Raw genomic sequence first — 25,835 nt, 5'->3', positions numbered from 1 at the left:
TGCTGCGCTTTTCCAGCAACACATTTTCAGCTCTGGGGAATAATGAGATTGACAAAGTTGATCAGGGATCGAGAAAGGAGGCAACTGGATCATTTGGTCATAATTTTAGGATAAGGGCTAACAGATTTAAAATAGATGATTAGATTAGATTCCCTACAGTGTGGAAACAGGCCCTTTCGGCCCAACAAGTCCACACTGACCCTCCGAAGAGTAACCCTCAACCAGATCCATTCCCCTACACCCAACACTATGGACATTTTAGCATGGCCAATTCACTCTAACCTGCACATCTTTGGACTGTGGGAGGAAACCGGAGCACCTGGTGGAAACCCACGCAGACACATGGAAAATGTGCAAACTCCACACAGACAGTTGCCCGAGGTGGGAATTGAACCCGGATCCCTGGCGCTGTAAGGCAGCAGTGCAAACCGCCATGCCACCCATGAGTAATTACTACCCCAAGATCTGGTGGATGCTAGGACATTGAGTAAACATAAGGAAGAGAGAGAACTGAGTTTTAATGAGAATGAGTTGAAAGATTATGGGAGTGGGCAGGAAATTAGAGTTGAGATCAAGGTGAGATCAGCCATGAGTTTATCAAACAACTGAACATGCTCAAGGAGCTGAATTGCCTACTCCTACGCTTGATCATGTTGTCATGATCTCTGTAACTTGGCATCTTTACTATACTGCATCCTATTTCCTAAGTTTTCTTTATCTACTATACAGCAAAGGCAAGATTATAGTGACATTTGATGTTGGCTTCTAACACTCATAGATTCATAGAAATGGACAGCACGGAAACAAGCCCTTTTGGTCCAACTCATTTATGCTGATCAGATATCCCAAATTAACCTAGACCCATTTTCCAGCATTTGGCCCATCTCTCCCTCAACCCTTCCTGTTCATATTCATCCATCTAAATGGCTTTTAGATGTTGTCATTGTACTACCCTCCACCACTTTCTCTGGCAGTTCATTCCATGTGAAGATCTGGATCCCCCCGGTGGGGAATCTCTGTTCTGCAATCAGTGAATAAACACTCCCAATCGTCTGACTGTTAAAACTTTACTCTTTACTTTTCATATGGCCGGGCACAGTGCATCCAGAAATAGAGGTTGCGTACTTCCTTGTTCCTTGGTGGAGCTGCGCACATGGCTTAAAACACACATTCTTATTCCCTTTTTAAAGAAGGGTACAGGCAACCTCATAGTACATTCAAACAATTACTAATTAATACACGATACTGCCTTATTTGATAGTTATGTGGTCCAATGATATTTCCTGGAAACCAACTTCATTTTCCACCACTCAGGCTATCCTGAACTCACTAACCAAGCCATTGCACCTGCAACTGAAGGTCAGTTAGGATGGCCAGTAATGTCTTGTCTCGTCTAATTATTTCTATGCTTTAAAGGCAGCATTGTCTTCTAATCTCTATTGAAGCAGATTGTGGTTAATCACTTATGCAGCAATAGCAGAATTAGCAGTTAGTAACTTAAAAGCCATTTTTAAGCTGCAAATAACCTGAGCTACAAATCTTCACAAAACTCGTTAACAGCCATTTTATGCAGCTTTAGCAGAATTGTCAATTTGCAGCCTAGAAGCTGTTTTGGCACTTAGGTGGTAGTGTACAGAAAAAAAAGAATAGAAGCTGTTTTGTCATGTTATTTGCATTGAGAAGCCATCTTGTTGCTGCCTACGTTATTAAGAGCACCTGTAAAGTGGTTGTCCCTGACAACAACTAGTTACCTCAGCCTCGACTCAGGTTTCAGATCCTCCAATGCACCACCTCTGCATGAAACAGTTGCCCCCTATGTCCCTTTTAAATCTTTCCCCTCTCACCTTAAACCGATGCCCTGTAGTCTGGACTCCCCCACTCCAGGGAAAAGACCTTGTCTGTTTACCCTATCCATGCCCCTTGTGATTTGTAAACCTACGTAAGGTCACCTCTTCGACTCTGACAGTTCAGGGAAAATAGATGATTGTATAAATCTCTATAAGATCACCACTCAGCCTCTGACGCTCCAGGGTAAATAGCCATAGCCGATTCAGCCTCTTTCAGCTCAAACCTACCAACATGCTTATAAATATTTTCTGAAGCCTGTCAATTTTAACAGCACCTTTCCTATTGCAAGGGTATCAGGTATTGCAGGGATAATGTTTGCAATTTGATATTGGGGCCTGTTGGGTTGAGGTTCATAGCTTGATATTGGGGTCTGGTGGGATATTACTTGCAGCTTGATATTCAGACCTGTATATGTTGGTATTGGGACCTAATGGAATAATTGTCGTAGCTTGATTTTGGGGCCTGGTGGGATAATGTTGGTAGGTTGATATTAGGGCCTGGGTGGATAATATTCGCAGTTTGATATTGGTGCCTGGTAGGATAATGTCTGCAGTTTCTTAGTGGGCTCTGGCGGGATAAGGTTCGCACTTTAATATTCGGGACTGTTGGGATAAGGTTTTCAGTTTGTTATTGTGGACTGGTGGGACAATGTTCGCTTTTATATTGGGGCCTGGTTGGATAAGGCCCCAGTATCAACCTGTGAACATTATACATCCAGGCCCTAATATCAATGTACCTACATTTATCCCACCAGATCCAAGGAGGAGGAAAATCGACGTTCCAGGCAAAAGCCAAAGGGCTTCTGCCCAAAAAGTCGATTTTCCTCCTCCTCGGATGCTGCCTTACCCGCTGTGCTTTTCCAGCACCACTCTAATCTTGACTCTAATCTCCAGCACCTGCAGCACCCATTTCTGCCAACTTGAATATTGGGGTCTGGCGGGATATGTTTTGCACTTTACTATTGGGGTCTGGTTGGACAAGACTTTCAGTTTGAATTCGGTGCCTGATGGGATAATGTTCGTAGTTTGATGTTGGTACCTGGGGTGATAATGTGAGGTGGCTGATATTAGGGCCTGGTGGGACAATGTTTGATATTTGGGGTCTACTGGGAACAGATTCGCAGTTTGATATTGGTGTCTGGCAGGATAACGTTCACAGTTTGATTTTGGGGTCTGGTGGGATGAATTCACTCTTTAATATTTGGGTCTGGTGGGATAAAGCTTCCAGGGTGATATTGCGGTCTGGTTGAATTAGATTAGCAGTTTGATGTTGGGGTCTAGTGGGATAATGTTTGCAGTTTGATATTGGGGTCTAGTGGAATAATATTTGCAGTTTGGTACCCGAGTCTGGTAGGATAAGGCTCAGAGTTTAATGTTGGGACCTGGTGAGTTAATGTTCCCAGTTTGGTATTGTAGCCTGGTGGGATAATGTTTGTAGTTTGATATTTTAGCCTGGAGCGATTTTTTTTTTTAAAAAACAGTTTGATGTTGGGGTTTGATGGGATAATATTTGCATTTTGACATTGAGGCCTGTTGGCATAACATTTGCAGTTTGATATGGAGGCTTGGGGGAATAATGTTTGCCGTTTGATGTTGGATTCTGTGGGCAGGTGGATTTTGTAGTCTGGTGAGGTAATGTTCGTAGTTTGATATTCGGGCCTGTATGTTGATATTGGGGCCTAATGGGATAATAGTCGTACGTTGATTTTGGGATCTGGCGGGATAAGGTTCGCACTTTAATATTTGGGACTGTTGGGATTAGGCTTGCAGTTTGATGTTGGAGACTGGTGATACAATATTTGGGGCTTAGTTGGATAAGTTTCGCAGTTTGACATTGGGGTCTGCTGGGATAATGTTTGCAGTTTGATTTTGGGGCCTTGTGGGATATGGTTATCAGTTTAATATCGGCGTCTGGTAGGATAAGGCTTGCAGTCTGATATTGGGGCCTTGTGCAATAAGGTTCACAGTTTCTTAGTGGGGTCTGGCGCAATAAGGTTCGCACTTTAATATTTGGGACTCCTGTGGACTGGTGGGACAATGTTCACAGTTAGATATTGGGATCTGTTGGGATAATGTTTCCAGTATCATATTGGGGTCCGGTGGGATAATGTTTGCCATGTGATATTGGGTTCTGGTGGGACAGTGTTCGCAGGTGGATTTTGTGGTCTGGTGGGATAATGTTCACAGTTTGATATTCAGGCCTGTACATGTTGATATTGGGGCCTAATGGAATAATTGTCATAGGTTGATTTTAGGCCCTGGTGGGATAATGTTGGTAGGGCCTGAATGGATAATGTTCGCAGTTTGATATTGGCACTTGATAGGATAATGTCTGCAGTTTCTTAGTGGAGTTTGGCGGGATAAGGTTCACACTTTAATATTCGGGACTGTTGGGATAAGGCTTTCAGTTCGTTGTTGTGGACTGATGAGACAATGTTCACTTTTTTATATTGGGGCCTGGTTGGATAAAGTTCACAGTTTGATATTGGAGTCTGCTGGGAGACTGTTTGCAGTTTGATAGTGGGGTCTAGTGGGATTTAGTTATCAGTTTAATACTGGGGTCTGGTGGGATATGCTTCACAATTTATTATTTGCGTCTTGTGGGATAAGGTTTGCACTTGAATATTGAGGTCAAGATTAGAGTGGTGCTGGAAAAGCACAGCCGGTCAGGCAGCATGCAAGGAGAAAGAAAATTGAAGGTCTTTTGCCCGAAATATTAATTTTCCTCCTTCTTGGATGTTGCCTGGCCTGCTATGCTTTTCCAGCACCACTCCTAATCTTGACTCTAATCTCCAGCATCTGCAGCATCCAATTCTGCCGACTTGAATTTTGGGGTCTGGTGGGATATGTTTCGCAGTTTGATGTTGGGACCTGGGGTGATAATGTTGGTAGGAGAAAGTGAGGACTGCAGATGCTGGAGATCAGAGCTGAAAAATGTGTTGCTGGAAAAGCGCAGCAGGTCAGGCAGCATCCAAGGAGCAGGAAAATCGACGTTTCGGGCATAAGCCCTTCTTCAGGATTCCTGAAGAAGGGCTTATGCCCGAGATGTTGATAATGTTGGTAGGCTGATAGTGGGCCCTGGTGGGACAATGTTTGATATTTGGGGTCTAGTGGGAACAGATTTGCAGTTTGATATTGGCGTCTGTTGGGATAATGTTTGATTTTGGGGACTGGTGGGATAATGTTTTCAGTTTAACTTTGGGATCTGGCAGGATAGGATTTGCAGTTTAATATTGGGATCTGGTGAGGTAAGGTTCACTCTTTAATATTTGGGCCTGGTGGGATAAGGCTTCTACGGTGATATTGGGGTCTGGTTGAATAAGGCTCGCAGTTTGATGTTGGGGTCTGGTGGTATAATATTCCCAGTATAATATTGGCATCGGCTGGGATAATGTTCGCCGTTTAGCGTTGTGGTCTGCTGGGATAATGTTCACAGTTTGAAATTAGGATCTGCGGGGATAATAGTCACAGTTTGATATTGGGGTCTGCTGGGATACGGTTCGCAATTTAATATTGGGGCCTGTGAGCTAAGATTCGCACTTGAATATTGCATTCTGTCGGGATAAGTTTCGCACTTTAATATTGGGGCCTGGTTGGACTAGGCTTTCAGTTTGATATTTGTGATTGGTGGGATAATGCTCGCATTTGATGTTGGGACCAGGGGTGGTGATGTTACCTATTTGATATTGTTGTCTGCTGCGATAATGTTTGCAGTTTGAAATTGGGGCCTGGTAGAATAATGTTCACAGTTTGATTTTGGAGTCCAGTGGGATGGGTTTGCAGTTTGTATTGGGTTCTGGTGGGATAGGGTTCACTGTTTAATACTGGGATCTGGCAGGATAGGGTTTGCAGTTTCATATTGGGGTCTGGTGGGTTAAGGTTTCCAGTTTAATATTGGAGTCTGGGGATAGAAGGCTCGCAATCTGATATTGGGGCCTGGCAGGATAAGATTCGCAGTTTGATGTTAGGACCTGGTGGCATAATGTTCACAGTTTGATGTTGGGGTCTGGTGGGATAATGTTTACAGTTTGATATTTGGGCTTTTACAAGTTCATGTTGGGGCCTAGTGAGATAATGGTCGTAGGTTGATTTTGGGACCTGGTGGAATAATGTTGGTCGGCTGATATTGTGGCCTGGTGGTGCAATGTCTGCAGTTTGATATTGGATTCTAGTGGGATAAGGTTCACAGCCTGATATTAAGATCTGGTGAGATCAGGTTCACAGTTTGATATTGGGGAATTATGTTTGCAGTTTGATTTTGGGGTCTGGTGGGATGGGTTCACAGTTTCATATTTGGGTCTGGCAGGATAGGGTTCAGTTTTAGTATTTGGGCCTGGTTAGATAAGGCTTCCAATTTGACATTGGGGTCTGGTGCAATGAGGTTCGGAGTTTGATGTTGGAGTCTGATGGGATAAGGATCCCAGTTTAATATTGGGATCTGGTGGGATAATGTTCACAGTTCAATATTGGAGTCTCTTGGGATGGGTTCACAGTTTAATATTGGCATCTGACGGGATGAGGTTTGCAGTTTCATATGGGGGTCTGTCAGGATAGGATTTGCAGTTTAATATTGGCGTTTGGCGGAATAAGGTTCGCTCTTTAATATTTGGGTCTGGTGGGATAACATTTCCAGTTTGATATTGGAGTCTGGTGGGAAAAGGCTCGCAGTTTGATATTAGGGTTTGCTGGGAGAATGTTCGCAGTTTGATATTGGGGTCTGCTGGGATATGGTTTGCAATTTAATGTTGGGGCCTGGGGGTTAAGGCTCGCACTTGAATATTGGGGTCTGGCGGGATAAGATTCACTCTTTAATATTGGAGCCTGGTTGGTCAAGGCTTTCAGTTTGATATTGGTGATTGGTGGGATAATGCTCACAGTTTGATGTTGGGATGTGGAGTGATAATGTTACCAGTTTGATATTGGAGTCTGCTGGGATGTTTGCAGTTTGATTTTGGTGTCTGATCAGATGGGTTCGCAGTTTAATATTGGGGTTTGGTGGGATATGGTTCACTGTTTAATATTTGAGCCTGGTGGGATAAGGTTTCCAGTTTGATACTGGGGTCTGGTGGAATAATATTCTCAGTATCATATTGGGTTCTGGCTAGATAATATTCGCAGTTTGATATTCGGGCTTGTACAGGTTCATGTTGGGGCCTAATGGGTAATGGCTGTAGGTTGTTTTTGGGACCTGGTGGGATAATGTTGGTCAGCTGATATTGGGGCCTGGTGGGGCAATGTATGCTGTTTGATATTGGGGTCTGGTGGGATAACAATTGCAATTTGATTTTGGTGTCTTGCAGGATAGGGTTCGAGGTTTAATATTGGGGTCCGGTGGTGTAAGGTCCACTCTTTTTATATTTGGGCCTAGTGGGATAAGACATCGGGGGTCCGGTGGAAAGAGATCCACTGTTTAATATCAGAGTCTGATTGGATAAGTCTAGCAGTTTGATACTGGGGTCTGCTGGAAAAAGGCTCACAGTTTGATATTGGGGTCTGTTGGAATACAGCTCGCAGTTTGATATTGGGGCCTGTTGGGATAAAGTTCGCTGTTTGATTTTGGTGTCTGACAGGATAATGTTCTCAGTTTAATATTTGGGGTCTGGTGGGATGAGTTCACAGTTTAATGTTGGGGTCTTGCAAGATAGGGTTCACTGTTTAATATTGGGGTCTGGTGGGATAAGGCTTCCAGTTTGATATTGGGGTCTGTTGGGGTAAGACTTGCAGTTTGATATTGGGGCCTGGTAGGATAAAGTTCGCATTTTGTTGTAGGGGTCTAGTGGGCTAGTGTTTGCGTTTGTTATTGGGGTCTGCTGGGATAATGTTCATAGTTTGATATTGGGGTCTGCGGGATATGGTTCGCTATTTAATATTGGGGCCTCGTGGGCTAAAGTTCACACTTGAATATTGGGATCTGTCGGGATAAGTTTCACACTGTATTATTGGGGCCTGATTGGTGGGATAATGCTCGCCGTTTGATGTTGGGACCTGGGGATGATAATGTTATCAGTTGATATTGGGGTCTGCTGGGATAATGTTCGCAGTTTGCTTTTGGAGTCGAGTGGGATCGGTTTGCAGTTTAATATTGGGGTTTTGCGGAATAAGGATCACTCTTTAATATTTGGGCCTGGTGAGATAAGTCTTCCAGTTTGATATTAGGGTCAGGTGAAAAAAGGTTCGCAATTTAATATCAGGGTCTGGTGGGATAAGGTTCGCAGTTTGACTTTAGCCTAGAGGGATAATGCTTGCAATATGTTATTGGGGTCTGGTGGGATAAGGTTTTCAATTTGATATTGGGGCCTAGTGGGATAATGGTCTTAAGTTGATTTTGGGACCTGGTTGGATAATTTTTGCTGTTTGATATTAGGGTCTCGTGGGATAAGGCTCAATTTTGCTATTAAGGTCTGGGGAGATAAGGTTTGCAGTTTGATGTCGGTGTCTAGTGGAGTAAGGTTTGCAGGTTGACATTGGGGTCTGATGGGATAAGGTTTGCAGTTTAATATTGGGACCTGGTGCGATAATGTTCATTGTTTGATATCGTAGCGTGGGGCGATAATTTTTTACAGCTTAATGTTGGGGTTTGATGGGAAAATGTTTGCATTTTGATATTGTGGTCTGGTGGGATAACATTCACAGTTTGATATGGGGCCCTGACGGGATAATGTTTGTCATTTGATATTGGGTTCCGGTGCGGTATGGTTCGCAGTTTGATATTCGGGTTTGTATGTGTTGACATTGCAGCCTAATGGGATAATTGTCAGAGGTTTTTTTGGGGCCTGGTAGGATAATGTTGGTAGGTTGATATTAGGGCTGAACATGTGTTGCTGGAAAAGCACAGCACGTCAGGCAGCATCCAAGGAGCAGGAGAATCGACATTTCGGGCATGAGCCCTTCTCTAGGTTGATTTAGGGCCTGGGTGGATAATGTTCACAGTTTGATTTTGGGGTCTTGTGGGGTAATGTTCGCAGTTTGATATTCGGGTCTGAACAGGTTGATATTGGGGTCTAGTTGAATAATGGTCATAGCTTGATTTTGGGACCTGGGTGGATAATGTTGGTCAGTTGCTCTTAAGGCCTAGTGGGATAATGTTGATGTTAAGGCCTGGGTGGATAATATTCAGTGTTTTTGGGAAAGTAGTGCATCTATTGCTTTCCTTTGTCACAGCAAACTGAAACTAAGACAATTTTGTAATCACATCTTATAGGATATGAATATCACCACCCATTATCTTTGGAAGGAAATTTGTTTATATTTCCAGTCTGAGGGGGGAAATGTTCATCTTTGGTATGGCTGTAAGAATTCGGAGATATTCACAATCCTGGTTAAACCATCCATGTAACATGTGTTCAATTTGGAAGGAACACCTACATTGTCCTCAATAGGTGCTGGGAGCACAGAGCACGTTTACCGAAATGATAGCTTGGCTTCAGGGTTTAAGTTCTCAGAACAGATTAAACAGGTCCAAAAGAGATGCATTCTGAGAAATTAAGAGGTCATTCACACATCAAATCAAAGCTGACTATCTGTAGCACATTCCCATGTGTCTCATTCCCCCTTTCCCAGTCCCCAAAGGCCTGCAAATCTATTTCCCTGAGGCCCAGATATAATGTTAATCATTGATCATCAGACTCACATGGCACTCTGTTTTCATAAGAAAACAGACCTGTCAGTCTAACAAATTTATGCTGATAATAATCCCAAACTAAACTAATCCCATCTGCCTGCTCCTGGCCCATATCGCTCCAAACCTTTCTTATTCATGTACTTATCTCAGTCTTTTTAATATTACAATTGTGCCCACATCCATCACTTTTTCAGGAAGTTTATTCCACAGGTAAACCATCTTCTGTGTAAAAATAAAAAAATGCCCACTTGTCTGTTTTGAATCTCTCTTCTCACCTTAAAAATCTGCCCTCTTGTCTTAAAATTCCTCAATCCTAGAGAAAAGACACCTACTATAAATCCAATCTGTACCCTCATGGGTTTATAAAGTCACCTCTCAATCTCCTATGCCCCAGTGAAAGAAGTCACAGCCTGTCAGCCTTCTAATTGAAACCTTCCATATCCAGCAGCATCAAGGTAAATCTCTCCTGAACCCCCTCTAGCTTGATAACAGCCTTGCTATAACTGAGCAACCAGAACTGGACACAATGCTCCAGATGTGGCCCCACCAACATCCTGTACAACTACAACATGACTTTCCAACTCATATACTTAAAGGTATGGGCAATGGAGGCAAGTGCGCTAAACACCTTTTTAACCATCCTGTCTATATGTGACACAAATGTCAAAAAATAATGTACCTGAGCCCTGAGATCCCTCTGTTCCACTGCATTACCCTAGGGCCTATTATTAATTGTATAAGTCCTGCCCCTGTTTGTTGTAGCAAAATGTAAAGCCTCACTTGTATCCAGACTGAGCTCCATCTACCATTTCTCAGCCCGTTAACCCATTTGAGCAAGATCCCTTTGTAATCTTAGAAAACCTTCTTCACTCCCTACGATGCCAGCAATTTTTGTGTCATCTGCAAACTTACTAATCATGCCTTCTGTATTTTCATCCAAATCACTTATATAACTGAGAAACAAAAGAGGACCCAGAACCAATTCCTGTAGGACACTGCTGGTGACAGGCCTCCAGTCTGCAAAACAACCCGCCACCATCACTGTCTGTCTCCTGCTGTTAAGCCAACTATGTATCCAATTGGCAAAACCTGAATCCCATGTGACCTAACATTCCTAATTAGAGCTGAAAATGTGTTGCTGGAAAAGCGCAGCAGGTCAGGCAGCATCCAGGGAACAGGAGAATCGACGTTTCGGGCATAAGCCCTTCTTCAGGAATGAAGAAGGGCTTATGCCCGAAACGTCGATTCTCCTGTTCCCTGGATGCTGCCTGACCTGCTGTTCTTTTCCAGCAACACATTTTCAGGTCTGATCTCCAGCATCTGCAGACCTCACTTTCTCCTCAAACATTCCTAATTAGTCTACCATGCTTTGAAGAAACTCCCTTCATAATTGTTCATACCCTCTCTCCACAGTCAGGTTCAGTATAAAAGACTGACATCTGTCATGTCTGGTCAGTCGAGGTGTTTCAGATTAATGTTTCATTAATGATACATAGCAATATATCTTGGTGTGCGGGTTGTTAAAAGGTTTGGAAACAGTTGACCAACACTTTGCCATTGAAGTGCAGGAAGGAGTGAGAATCAGTGGGGCTGGCATTTGGTCTATAGAGACTAGAATTTTCTGAATTTCTATCCGATTCTGACAGTGATGAAATCTGTCAATTCCTTTTGCAGGACATTTGAAGAGAAAGATTTACATATTGGAACTCTAACCAAACATTATGTTGAGATCACATAAAATAACTTGATAAATATTAACACCCTTTGAATATGGAAGCAGAAATATTTATATGTTCTGTATGAAGGAAAATATTTTGAACATTAATGTAAGTGGAAAGACACTGAGACACAGACCCAACCGAGAGAGAACCTATTGGTTCTGGTGAACCTACTGTGGAAAGAGTATCAGACTGGGGAGAAAAAACACACTGTTCACAGCAGAGTGTTATGCGTGTGCGGCTTCAACCTGTAGATTCACAAGGACAGCTGCAGCATGGAGAAGCCTTGGGAATGTGGAGAGTGTGGCAAGAGATTCAGATTCCAATCTGAGCTGGAAATACATCAACGCAGCCACACTGGTGAGAGACCATTTACCTGCTCAGTATGTGGGAAGGGGTTCACTGCCTCATTCAAACTTCTGGCGCATCAGCAAGTTCACAGTGATGAGAAACCTTTTAAATGTACAGTCTGTGGAAAGCACTATAAACATGCGTGGGAATTGGCATCGCATAAACTAGTTCACACCGATGAGAGACCATTCAGGTGCTCTCATTGTGGCATCAGGTTCAAGCACTCCTCTCACCTGCGGGGACACCAGCGAGTTCACACTGTGAACAGGCCATTCATCTGCTCGGAGTGTGGGATGCGATTCACTCAGTCATCCCACCTACTGAAACACCAGCAAGTTCACACTAAGGAGAGACCCTACACATGTTCAGATTGTGAGAAGAGCTTTAAAAGCAGCAATGATCTTCGGGTACATCAACGAATACACACTGGGGAGAGACCATTTATCTGCTCAGTGTGTGGCAAGGGATTTACTCAGTCTACTCACCTCCTAAAGCACCAGAGAATTCACAGCGAAGAGAGGCCTTTTAAGTGCCCAGACTGTGGACAGCAATATAAAAGTGCATGGATACTGACAGTGCACCAACGTGTTCATACCGATGAGAGACCATTCAGGTGCTCTCACTGTGGGACTGGGTTCAAGCGTTCATCTGAACTCACTGCACACCAGCGACTTCACACTGGGGAGAGGCCATTCGTCTGCTTAGTGTGTGGGAAGGGATTCACTCAGTCGACGCACCTACTCACCCACCAGCGAGTACACACGACAGAAAAACCTTTTAAATGTTCGGACTGTGAGAAGAGCTTTAAAAGCAGCAATGGCCTTCAGTTACATCAGCGAATTCACACTGGGGAGAGGCCATTCGTCTGCTCAGTTTGTGGGAAGGGATTTACTCAGTCCACCCATCTGCTGACACACCAGCGGGTTCACAGTGATGAGAGACCTTTCAAATGCCCAGACTGTGAGAAGAGCTTCAAAAGCAGCAATGATCTTCAGGTGCACCAGCGAATTCACACTGGGGAGAGACCATTCATCTGCACGTTGTGTGGGAAGGGATTCATTCAGTCAACCCATCTGCTGACACACCAGCGGGTTCACAGTGAAGAGAGACCTTTCAAATGCCCAGACTGTCGGAAGCAGTATAAAAGTGCATGGGAACTGACAGTCCACCAACGTGTTCATACTGGTGAGAAACCATTCACATGCTCTCACTGTGGGACTGGGTTCAGCAGATCATCTCACCTGCTAAGACACCAGCGACTTCACACTGGGGAGAAACCATTCAGCTGCTCCGAGTGTGGGAGGAAATTTTCTTGTTCATCCAACCTGCAATCACACAAGAGCGTTCATGTTGTTGTGAGACCGTTTAAATGTTCTCAGTGTGAGAAGAATTTTAAAAACAAACAGACTTTGCTGAGACATCAGCGAGTTCATACCGAAGAGAGACCTTTTAAATGCCCAGACTGTGGGAAATGCTTTAAAATGGCCAGGGACCTGATGTCTCATCAACGTGTTCACACCGAAGAGAAACCATTCCAGTGTTCTCACTGCGGGACTGGGTTCAAGCGGTCATCTGACCTGGTGAGACACCAGCGAGTTCACAGTCTGTAGGGTTTGAATAATTAGGAATTCACCTTTCTACTTTGGATTCAGAATATTTCTGAAATAAAACATGAGCAAAACCAATGTAGTGTACAACATCCCATGCAAGGACTGCACAAAACACTATATAGGACAAACAGGAAGACAGCTAACAGTCCGCATCCATGAACACCAACTAGCCACGAAACGACACGACCAGCTATCCTTAGTAGCCACACACTCAGATGACAAGCAACATGAGTTCGACTGGGACAACACTACTATTATAGGACAAGCCAAACAGAGAACAGCCAGGGAATTCCTAGAGGCATGGCACTCATCCACAGATTCAATCAATAAGCACATCGACCTGGACCCAATATACCGGCCACTGCAGCGGACAGCTGGAACTGACAACCGCAAGCGGCAGAGACAAACCACTATAAATGCCGGAGGAAAGATCACAGAAGCGCTTCACAGCAGGCTCCCAAGCACTGAGGATGTCACCTAGACAGGGGACGAAACGTCTGCAACACAAATTCCCAGCTCGGCAAACAGAACCACAACAAACTAGAAAAGGTACTAAGGTAGAAGCACCCTGGGAGCTTATTGCAGCTAAAAACTAACAAATATGTAAAATGTTGTGAAAGCGTTTACAGGGACATGTGTGAGTTAAATGACAACAGGGCGTAGCGGTCTTGAGATTCGAGGAAAACAAGAACAATGAATACACAGACCATATGTGGATCAGTGAGATGAGAATCACTCAAATAGGCTGTGACTGGCCAGAGGAAAATGTTCATTCAATAAGAACCAGGGTAAAAGACAGCCTGTTCAGGTACAGCTGTGCAGTGAAGAGGAACCAAAGTTCCTGATTTCTCCTTTCTTAAATATCAAAGCATGTTCTTATTGTATCATTGAATCATGGTGGATATTGTGTACAAGTCAATCTCCATGTTTACAAAGGAATCAACTGGTCCTCACATTTTACGATATCAATAAATAGAGATATGCCAAGATGTTTATTTATAGAATTGTATTCCTCTGGAACCAGGACAGCAAACTGCAGCCTGATGTTCAGAATTGATCCTGAACCTGGGATATCAGAGCCACATAGGTAGAGCATAATTACCGGATGCCTTTCATTCACAATCATAAGGTGTAGGAGCAGAAATTAGGCCATTCAGCCCATCAAGTCTGCTTCGCAATTCAATCATGACTGATATGTTTCTCATAGAGTCCTTCGGCATGGATACAGGCCCTTTCGCCCAAACTGGGCCATGCCGACCAAAATGTCCATCCATGCAAGCCCACTTTCCCTGTACTTGGTACATATCTCAACCCCATTTTTCCTCTTTCTCCCTGTAATCTTAATCCCCTTGACAATCGAGACCTATCTATTTCCATCTTAAATATACTCAATGACCTGGCCTCCACAGGCTGTTGTGGCAATGAATTCTATAGATTCACCACTCTCTCTTTTTGACAATGTTTCTGCTCATCTCCATTCTAAAAGGCCTTTTTTTGACTCTAACATTGTGCCCTTGGGTCCTAGTCTCTCCTACCAATGGAAACATCTTCCCAACTTCCACTCTGTCAAGACCATTCAGTATTTTGTAAGTTTCAGTTAGATTCCCCCCCTCATCCTTCTGAACTCCATTGAGTATGCACCCTGTGTCCTCAAATGTTCATCATATGTACAGTTTTTCATGCCTGGGACCATTCTTGTCGAATCCTCTGAACTCATGCCAGGGCCAGTGCATCCTTCCTGAGGTATGGGGCTCAAAACTGCACATAGCATTCTAAATGTGGTCTGACCAAATCCTTAGAGAGCCTCCCTGCTTTCATATTCAGGTCCTCTCAAAATAAATGCCAACGTTGCATTTGTCTTCCTAACTACTGACTCAACCTGTGAGTTTATCTTGAGAGAATGCTGGATTAGAACTCCCAAGTCTTTTTGTGATTCAAGTTTCTGAATTTTCTTCCCATTTAGAAAATAGTCCATGCCTCTATTCTTCCTATCAAAGTGCATTACCTCATACTTTGCCACATTGTACTCCATCTGCCAGTTGTTTGCCCACTGTCCTAACTAGTACACATCCTTCTGCAGCTTCCTTGCCTCCTCAGTACTATCTGTCCCTCTACCTATCTATGTATCATCTGCAAACTTAGCCAGAATTTCCTCTGTTCCTGCATCTATATCATTAATGGATAAAATCAAAATTGACAGTGCCTTTAGCTGCCTGGACCCTAAGGTCTGATATTTCCTGTTTGAACCTCTCCACTTTTCCACTTCACTTTCCTCCTTTCCTACATTATTTTAATCCATCTTTTTGGACAAGATTTTGGTCTTCTGAACAACTATGTCCTTAGTAATCTATGAAACTGCTTGGAACACGTTATGTGAAAATCTCTATAAATTTAAGTAGTTCTTCAGTAAGACCCAATGAATGACTGAGTTTTTAAAAAAATTATTCCTTTTGTGGGATATGGGCATTGCTGGCTAGCCAGAATTTATTGCCTGTCCCTAGTTGCCTTTGAGAACTTTGTGGGGAGCTGCCTTCTTGAATCGCTGCAGTCCACCTGCTGTGGGTTGACCCACAAATGCCATTACAGAGGGAATTTTAGGATTTTGACCGAGTGACAGTGAAGGATTAAGCAATATATTTCCAAGTCCGGACAGTGACTGGCTTGGAGGGGAACTTGAGGATGGTTGTGTTCTTTTATATCTGCTGCCTTTGTCCTGCTAGATGGAAGTGGTCATTACTTTGGAAAATGCTGTCTGAGGATGTTTTGTGAATTTCTGCAGTGCATCTTGTAAATAGTACACACTGCTGCTACTGAGTGTCAGTGGTGGACAGAGTGAATGCTTGTGGATGCAGTGCCAATCAAGCAGAGTGCTTTGTTCTGCATGGTGTCAAGCTTGTTGAGTGTTGTTGGGGCTCCACTCATCCAGGCAAGAGGGGAGTATTCCATCACACTCCTGACTTGTGCCTTGTTGATAGTGAGCTGAATTTGGGGAGTCACAAGGTATTCCTAGCCTCTCACCTGCTCTTGTAGCTACTGTGTTTATGTATTGAGTGCAGTTGAGTTTCTGATTAGTGATAACTCCCAGAATGTTGCTAGTGGGCGATTCAGTGATGGTAACACCATTGAATATCCAGTGTAAGTGGTTAGATTGTCTCTTGTTGGTGATGGTCATAGCCTGGCATTTGTGTGGCACGAATGTTACTTGCCAGTTGTCTGCCCAAGCCAGGATATTGTCCAGATCTTGTTGGGTTTATACACAGACTGTTTCACTGTCTGAAGAGTTGCGAATGGTACTGAACATGGTGCACCCATGGGCGAACATCCCCACTTCTGACTTTATGACAGAGGGAAGGTCATTGATGAAGCAACTGAAGGTGGTTGGGCCTAGGACTCGACCCTGAGGAACTCTTGTACAGATGTCCGGAACTGTGATGACTGACCTCCAACAACCACACAACCATATTCTTACATGTCAGGTATGACTCGAAACACTGGAAAGTTTGCCCTCTGATACCCATCGGTTCCAGTTTCGCTAGAGCTCCTTGATGGCAAGGGCTGTCATTGTCACCTCACCTCTGGAAGTCTGCTCTTCTAACCATGTTTGAACCATTGCTGAAATGAGGTCAGGGGCTGAGTGGCCCTGGCAGTGTCACTGAGCAGGTTCTTCTTGATAGCAATGTTGATGACACCTTCCATCACTGTATTGATGGTCAAGAGTAGACTGATGGGATGGGAGTTGGCCAAGCTGGATTTGTCCTGCATTTTATGTACAGGACACATTTGGGTAATGTTTCACATTGTCAGGTAGATGTAACTGTGCTGGAACAGCTTGGCGAGGGATGCAGCAAGTTCTACAGCACAAGTCTTCAGTGCTATTGCTGGAATGCTATCTTGGCCCATAGCCTTTGCAGTATCCAGTGCCTACGACTGTTTCTTGCTATCATGTGGAGTGAATCAAATTGGCTAAAGACTGGTATCTGTAATGCTCAGGAACACTGGAGGAGGCCGAGATGGATCATCCACTCGGCACTTCCAGCTGAAGATTGCTGCAAAAGCTTCAACCTTATCTTTTGCACTGATGCAATGGGCTTATCCATCACTGAGGATGAAGTTACGTGTGGAGCCTTCTCCTCCACTGAGTTGTTTAATCGTCCACCACCATTCATGACTGGATGTGGCAGGACTGTAGAGCTTAGATCTGTTGCTTTGGTTGTGGGATTGCTTAGCTCTTTCTATCACTTGCTGCTTTATTTGGCATGCAGTATTTCTGTTTGGTGACTTCACCAGATTGACACCTCTTCCTGCACTCTCCATTGAACCAGGGTGGAATCCATGGCTTGAGTGGGAGACTTGACATTACAGATTGTGCTCTGTTGTTGATGGTCAACAGTGCCTCATGGATGTCCAGTCTTAAGCTGCTCAATCTGTACAAAGTCTGTCCCAATTAGCACAGTGATAGTGCCATACAACATGATGGAGATTATTCTCAGCTTGGAGGTGGGTTTTTGTCTCACAAGGACTGTGTGATGGTTGTTGTTATCGATACTATTGTGGACAGTTACATCTGCAGCTGCAGAGTGGTAAGGGTGAAGTCATGTATGCTTTTCCCTCTTGTTGGTTCCTTCACCACAGAACCAGTCTAGCAGCTATGTCCCTTGGGACCTGACCAGCCCAATCAGTAGTACTGCTGCTGAGCCACTCTTGGTGGTGGAAGTTGAAATTTCTCACACAGAGTACATTTTGTGCCCTTGCCTTTATCAATTCTTCCTCTGAGTGTTCAACATGGAGTAGTATTGATTCATCAGTTGAGGGAGAGCAGTACATGGTAATCAGCAGGCGGGTTCCTTGCCCATGTTTAACCTGAAGCCATGTGACTTCATGGGGTCCAGTGTCAATGTTGATGATTCCCAGAGCAACTCTGTCCCATCTGTACATCACTCTGTTGGGTCTGTCCTGCCAGTTTGACAGGACATATCATGGGGTGGTGTCTGGGACATAGTAAGGTATGGTTCCGTAAGTATGATTACATCAGGCTGTTGCTTGACTAGTCTGTGAGATAGCTCACCCACAGTTTTGGCACTAGCCCCAGAAGTTAGTGACGAGGACTTTGCAAGATTGGCAGCTTCTTCCACCATTGTCTTTTCCGGTGCCCAGGTCGATGCCAGGTGGTCTGTCCAGTTTCATTTCTGTGAGACCGTGTAGTGGTTGGAACAACTGAATGGCTTGCTAAGCTATTTCATAGGGCAATTGCGAGTAAGCCATGTTGCTGTGGGTGTAGACTCATGTGTAAGCCAGACCAGGTAAGGATGACAGACTTCCTTTCCTGACGGACATTAGTGAAGCAGATGGGTTTTTTTTTCCTGACAATCAACAGTGGATTCATGGTCATCATTAGACACCTAATTTCAGTTTTATTTTATTGTGTTCAAATTCCAACATTGGCTGTGGTGGCATTCAAACGTGAGTCTCCAGAACATTATCTGGGTGTCCTGGATGAATAGTTTAGTGATAATAGCACTAGGCCATCCCCTTCCATATCTGAATGAGTGAGTGTGTGTGAATGTAGCTCAGATAGACATAGCTTTTATCATAGCACAGTGAAATCTGATTGCTGACTGACTGAGTCTTTCAGTGTAAATCAGACAGTCACAGCTTGTGAGAAAAGACCCGAGGAGGAGGCAGCTCTGAACTAATGACCCAAATTTCTGCTCTCCAAATGGTGGAAATGGTGATTCTTTTGCAATCATTTGACATTAATAACAAAATAAATGAAAGGTGTATTTTAATATGTGTACTGTTTTACGACGTAAAATCAAAATTGTACTCCTCCCCAGCTGGCAATCATTTGTGTGTGTGTGTGTGTGATTTTTGTTTTATCATTTATGTTTTTTTTCAAGTTAAAGCTGTATTTTTTTTTATCTTGTAATTGTTCGAAACCTGTGATTGTGCTTAGGTTCAATCCAAAGTCACCAATTATCATTGCTCACTGATGAATTATCATCTTATGATCTATTAAAAGTGATCTTTTCTGTGTTTCACATGTACAGCTGTTGCTTTGACTGAATATTAGTTACACCCCTTGATGTTTCCCTGAAAGTTGTTCTTCCACTGTTTAAAAAGTAACTCTTATATTTTATTGTTCACGATTGCTTTTAAGGTACACGCTTGGACATGACCTTGCATGAGGTGATCAATGAATTGGAGTGAGAGTGTGATGGTCAGGTAACATGGGAAACATCAACAAGGATACTCAACAGCTGAAATCTGTTCAGCATAGACTTTATCAAGACTGTGAGGACTAACAACTCTTGCTTTGTTCAGATCTTTAATTGGGAGAGAATGTAGCCAAGATCTTGAAAGACTGGGCTGGAATCATAGATTCAGCTTTTTGGGTACACTGTTTTCAACATTCACCGCTGTAGCTGAGGGTGTCCAGTCAATCACTGAATACTGGAGATAGAGGGACATCAACAGAGTGACAGACCATTAAGTAACCTCCCAAGCCCTGCCACAACCCCCTACCCGTGTGAGGTTTTTGAAGACGGAGGATGTAATTACCAAGAGTTCTTTAGTCCTCAGCCTGGGTCACCACCGTTAAGATTGGCAGGGATACAATCTGGAGTGTGTGACTGGAAACTAGTTTGGAGACCCATAGCCGAGTCAGAAATGTATCTCAAGTTGAACCATGACACGAAGTCTGCAAAAAGTCTAGCTCAGTTTTGGACACTTGCCAAGGAAAGTGACAGAGCCAGGAGTGAATTAAAATATTGTCTTCAACCTTTTCAGTACATATCCAGCAGGGGATGTGTAGAAGTATCAGAGAACACCACCATTCAATAATAGTACAGAGTTGTGAAGAAGTAGTGATGATATAGAGCTAGGAGCTTTCAGTGGCATGTGACAACATACATTATTTTCAAATAATGTCATTGTAAGAAAATGTTGATAAGAAATAAGAGGAGGCCAAGACTGGGTTCTTTTGCAACACCAAAAGTAACAGTGGGAATGTGAGGGGTAGATGTTGCCAATGGGACCTGGTTCTTATGGGCTGGAGAAGAATGGAAACAGGAGAGTGTAGTCCTCTACCCCCAGCTATGTGACAGTGGAGAAGTAGTGGAGCAGAATGATGTGCTCAACCTTATCCAAGGCTGCAAAGCTTGAAAAGAGACAGTGTATGTAAGTCACAGTCACACAGGATGTTATTTGTGGCTTTGATAAAATGGCATAAATTTGATGGGAGGTTTACAAATCTGGAGTTTTTGGAAAGATATGTGACATGATGTTGGACATTGGAAGGGAGAGGGAGGTTGGACACAAAACAGTTATTTGCAAAAGCTGTGAGGTCTAGGTTTGTTTATTGAGAAAGTGATGGTTGTAGATTTAAAGAGGAATACGACAGCCCCTAAATTGAGGCGAGTCATAGAATCATGCAGTTACACAGTATTGAAACAGACCCTTCGGTGCAATTTGTTTCTGCCAACCAAGTATCCTAAGCTGATGTAGTTCTATTTGCCAGCATTTGGCCCATATCCCTCTTAAAGTTTCCTGTTCATGTACACATCTAGATGCTTTTTAAATGTTATAATTGTGCCTGTATCTGTCACCTGCTCTGTCAGCACATTCCGTACAGCACCACCAGTTGCTTCTCGGCTCCCTTTTAAATCATTCCCTTCTCACCTTAAACCTACTCTTTCAAGTTTGTACTCCTCTGCTCTGCGAAAAAGACCTTGACTACACACCCTATCCATGCCCCTCATGATTTTATACATCCCTTCAAAGTCACCCCTCAGCTTCTGACTCACCGAGGATATAACCTCAGCCTATTCAGCCTCTCCCTGCAGCTCAAACATGGTTACGTCCTTGTTTAAAAAAAAAAAATTCTGAATGCAAAGTTCAACATCTTTCCTATAGCATGGAGATCAGAATTGAACACCGATTCCAAACATGGCCCCACCACTGTTCTGTACAGCCACAACATGACGTTCCAACTCCTATACTCAATGCACTGAGCAATGAAGGCAAGCATGCCACCTCCTTCTTCAATGCCCTGACTCGCAAAAACTGTGCTTTCAAGGAACCATGCACCCACATGCCCAGGTTTCTGCTCAGCATTACTCACCAGGGCTTTAATACAAACTCTGCAAATCCTGCCCTGGTTTGCCTTCCCAAACTGCAAAACCTCACCTTTATCTAATTAAACTCCAAGTGTCACTCCTCAGCCCATTGGTTCACATGATCAAGGTCCCATTATACTGTGAGATAACCTTCTTCATTGTCCACTACACAAAACAATTTTGGTGTCATCTACAAACTTACTAAAAAAAAATCCTCTACCCAGTTGCAAATGAAAGTAAAGCAGCCCTTAAAATGATCCATCTATCACTACTGTGACAGTGACAGCATAGGGGTTAACTTAAAAGTCCCCTGTCTCCCCAATGTAGAGTAGACTACATGAGACTAATGGACATAATAGATGAAGTGTTGGATGTATTCTGTCCGTTGCTGTCAAAGTATCACCTCTACATTTGGGAGACAGCATGCCAACTTGCAGAATGTTTAAGAGAACATCTCTGGGGCACACTCAGGAAACAACCCCAATGGACTATGGCCGATCACTTCAATTCCCTCTCCCACTCCGTCAAGGACATGCAAGTCCTGTGTCTCCTCCACTGCTAAATCCTACCCACCTGATGACTGAAGGAAGAGCACCTCATGTTCTGCCTTGGGATCCTCCAACCACAAGCAATCAATATCGATTTCACCAGTTCCTTCATCTCCCTTCACCCCACGTTATCCCAGATCCATCCCTTCAATTTGGCACTGTCCTACTTGTCCATCTTCCTTCCCACCTATCTGCTCCACTCCGACCTTTCACCAGCAACCCCCACCTTCATCCACCTATCACATTCCTAGCTAACTTCCCCCCCAGCCCTACCCCCTCCTATTTATGTCTCAGCCCCCTTGCCCACTCCCACTCACATTCCTGATGAAGAGCTTATGCTCGGAATTTTTACTCTCCTGCTCCTCCGATGCTGCCTGACTGACTGTGTTTTTCCAGCACCACACTTTTTGACTCCATCTTGTCCCCACCCCACTCAATTACACATGATTCACTAGCAGGTTAATAATCTGTCCATCGTAGCTCTGAATAAGGACTCAACCTCTACATGTGACTTAAATAAATATTTCCATAAATAAACTATCCTCTAAAAGAAGAAATGCCCCATCATCAACATCTTAATTGAACGACCCATTAATTTTTTATACTAGACTTTACATCAATCAGAAATCACCTCTTAACATCTCTTCTGTCAAGCCTTCTAATGTCTTGTATGATTCCATAAGGTTGCATCTCATTCTTCTAAAGTCCATTAATTACTCCCCAACTCATTGTGCCTGTCTTCATAAGAATGTCCCTCCATATCCAGGACCAAAATGTTCATCCACACTAACCCCATTTCCTTGCAAATGACCCATATCCTTCTCAACCTTTCTTATCTGTGTATTGGTCCAAATGCCTTAAATGTCATTAATGTACCCATCTTGACCACTTGCGCTGGCAGTTCATTTCATATGTGTACCACCCTCTATGTTAAAAAAAAAGTTGCACCTCGGGCTCCCTTTTATTCCTTCCGCTCTAACCTTAAACTGATGCCCTCGGGATCTTAATTCCTCAACCCTGGGAAAAAGACAGAGTGCATTTGCCCGATCCACGTCTGTCATGATCTTATACATTTCTATAAGACTCCCCTCAGATTCCGCTGCTCCAAAGAAAAAGGTCCTCTCTTGTCCAGAGTTTCTATATAATTCAAACCGTTGAATCCTGACAAAATCCTCATAAATTTCCTCTTCACTCTTTCCAGTTCAAGAATTCAATAACTGGCATTAACTTCGAGCTAGAGTTAAATTGATGGAATTTTCTGATGATGCATGCTATGGATGAGGCATGACCCCCTCAAAATATTTTAAGATATTAGCCTAGTCCCTAACTTTTTTTCTCATTTTAAAGGCAAATGTGAAGTGAGTGTTCCATGTATGATGCATCTGGTCAACCACTTGGCTTGACGTAAAAACCATTCATTTAAGCAAATTGAAACATAAACAAAATAAAGTGAAATTTCGAATACTTTAACCACTGAAAAACTTCACCAACCCAGAACAGTAACTATTGCTAATTAACTGCTCCAATACAGTAACATCCCATAAACACACCCTTTGGCAAAATAGTACATTCAAGCAGTCTTTTACAGATAAGGTGTGACAACTTCCAGACAGAAATTTCAGAAGAAAGTCAAGGGAATTCTTTACTGAAGCTTGCAACTCTTCAGATTCTCACATCTCATTAGCTAAAACACATGAGAAAATACCTGAACTGTGAGAATCCCCTTCCATTTTTAACTAGACACTCAGCCTTCATGACCGCTCATCAAAAAGAAATGGCACAATAATCTTGTAAAAGTGACAGCATCATCACACTTCCCCTCCTCCCCCCCCCCCCCCCCCTTTAAAAAATATACCATCAATGTACAAAGATAGCTCCATTTAAATTTCTTAGTCTTACTCTTATCCCATGACAACACACATATATTACATTTACTCAAAGCATGCAAACATGTTTCCGCTGATGGGTGAGTGCCGAACCAGAGGACACAGCTTAAAAATACGGGGTAGACCATTTAGGACAGAGATGAGGAGAAACTTCTTCACCCAGAGAGTGGTGGCTGTGTGGAATGCTCTGCCCCAGAGGACAGTGGAAGGATACTGATTAAGGATGATCAGCCATGATCATTTTGAACGGTGGTGCAGGCTTGAAGGGCAGAATGGCCTACTCCTGCACCTATTGTCTATTGTTTACTCCTGCCACCAAACACCTCAGTCTGTTTTTTATCCATGTCTCAACAATGAGACAGCAGTTGTGCTTTATCGTTCTGCCACTTCCATAATTTTCAAATTGAATGATTGCCATAATAAGCTCTATCTAAACAGACAGGAATTTTTGTCCTTAATTTTCTCCAAAAATTTTGATGGGTTATATTCAGTATATATAATTGTCTCAGACGCATTACTGGCTATATCTGTGAGGGAGTCTGTGACAAAAAATAAAGAGTTGCAGTCAGTGTGATGGGTTGAAGTCTGTCTATTTTAAGGCAAGAAATGTCAGGAATAAGGGTGGTTAACTTAGAACATGGATTAGTTCTTAGAGCTATGATGTTGTGGCCGTTACAGAGACTTGCATATTACAGAGGTAAGAGTGGTTGTTGGATGTTCTAGCGTTCAGGTGTTTCAAAAGGATTCGGGAGGGAGATAAAAGAGGTGGGGGAATTCCATTGCTTATCATGGATAATAGAGCAGCTGCAGAAAGAGAGGTGGTCAGGGAGGGTTTGTCTGCTGAGTCATTGTGGGTGGAAGTCAGAAACAAAAAGGAACAGTCACTTTGTTGGGAGTTTTCTAAAGATCTTCCAAATAGCAACCGAGGCAAAGAGGGACAGATTGGGAGGCAGGTTTTGGAAAGGTGCAGAAGTAACAGGGTTGCTGTCGTGGGTGACCTCAACTTCCTAATAATGATTGGAACCTCTTGAGTGGAAATAGATTGGATGGAGCAGACTTTGTCAGGTGGTCCAGGAAGGATCCCTGACTCAATATGTAGGTAGGTCGACTCGAGTGGAGGCCATATTGGATTTGGTGCATGTCAACGAACCAGGTCAGATGTGAGATCTGTTGTGGTTCTGTTCACCGAGCTGGAAATTTTTGTTGCAAACGTTTCGTCCCCTGTCTAGGTGACATCCTCAGTGCTTGGGAGCCTCCTGTGAAGCGCTTCTGTAGTGTTTCCTCCGGCATTTACAGTGGCCTGTCCCTGCTGCTTCTGGTTGTCAGTTTCAGCTGTCCGCTGTAGTGGCAGGTATATTGTTGATGGAGTTTGTGGATGAGTGCCATGCTTCTAGGAATTCCCTGGCTGTTCTTTGTTTGGCTTGCCCTATAATGGTAGTGTTGTCCCAGTCGAATTCATGTTGCTTGTCGTCTGAGTGTGTGGCTACTAAGGATAGCTGGCCGTGTCGTTTCGTGGCTAGTTGGTGTTCATGGATGCGGATCGTTAGCTGTCTTCCTGTTTGTCCTATATAGTGTTTTGTGCAGTCCTTGCATGGGATTTTGTACACTACATTAGTTTTGCTCATGCTGGGTATCGGGTCCTTCGTTCTGGTGAGTTGTTGTCTGAGAATGGCTGTTGGTTCATGTGCTGTTATAAGTCCTAGTGGTCGCAGTATTCTGGCTGTCAGTTCTGAAATGCTCCTGATGTATGGTAGTGTGGCTAGTCCTTTGGGTTGCGGCATGTCCTCGTCCCGTTGTCTTTCTCTTAGGCATTTGTTGATGAAATTGCGGGGGTATCCGTTTTTGGCGAATACCTTGTATGGGTGTTCCTCTTCCTCTTTTTGCAGTTCTGGTGTGCTGCAGTGTGTTGTGGCCCTTTTGAATAGTGTCTTGATGCAACTTCGTTTTGTGTGTTGGGGTGGTTGCTTTCATAGTTCAGGACTAAGTCTGTGTGTGTGGCTTTCCTGTGTACCTTTGTGGTGAATTCTCCGTTTGGTGTTCTCTGTACCCTCACGTCTAGGAATGGGAGTTGGTTATCCTTTTCTTCTTCTTCTCTCGTGAATCGGATTCCTGTGAGTGTGGCGTTGATGATCCGGTGTGT

At 43.6% G+C, this 25,835-nt stretch overlaps 1 protein-coding gene across 20 annotated transcripts in view; it reads left to right on the top strand.

Moving 5' to 3' along the window:
* The window catches only part of LOC122543510 (gastrula zinc finger protein XlCGF26.1-like), a 37,065-nt gene that overhangs the window by 1,404 nt on the left and 9,826 nt on the right, over positions 1 to 25,835 (top strand). For 5 of the 20 annotated variants that reach the window (XM_043682262.1, XM_043682261.1, XM_043682263.1 and 2 more), the window contains exon 3: positions 11,143 to 13,266. The exons of 12 other annotated variants lie outside the window; for them this stretch is intronic. In XM_043682262.1, the coding sequence (XP_043538197.1) occupies positions 11,462 to 13,147 (1,686 nt within the window). In that variant the 5' untranslated portion in view covers positions 11,143 to 11,461 and the 3' untranslated portion in view covers positions 13,148 to 13,266. Of the gene's footprint in view, positions 1 to 11,142; positions 13,267 to 19,304; positions 19,334 to 19,366; positions 19,439 to 25,835 lie in introns of those variants that run through there. 3 more of the 20 variants (XR_006310075.1, XR_006310065.1, XR_006310066.1) reach the window with 2 other exon arrangements.

Source organism: Chiloscyllium plagiosum, chromosome 44, assembly GCF_004010195.1.
Source record: "Chiloscyllium plagiosum isolate BGI_BamShark_2017 chromosome 44, ASM401019v2, whole genome shotgun sequence".
NCBI classification, from domain to species: domain Eukaryota; kingdom Metazoa; phylum Chordata; class Chondrichthyes; order Orectolobiformes; family Hemiscylliidae; genus Chiloscyllium; species Chiloscyllium plagiosum.
The sequence above is the reverse complement of the archived record's forward strand: the minus strand, read 5'-3'. Positions and strand labels throughout refer to the sequence as shown.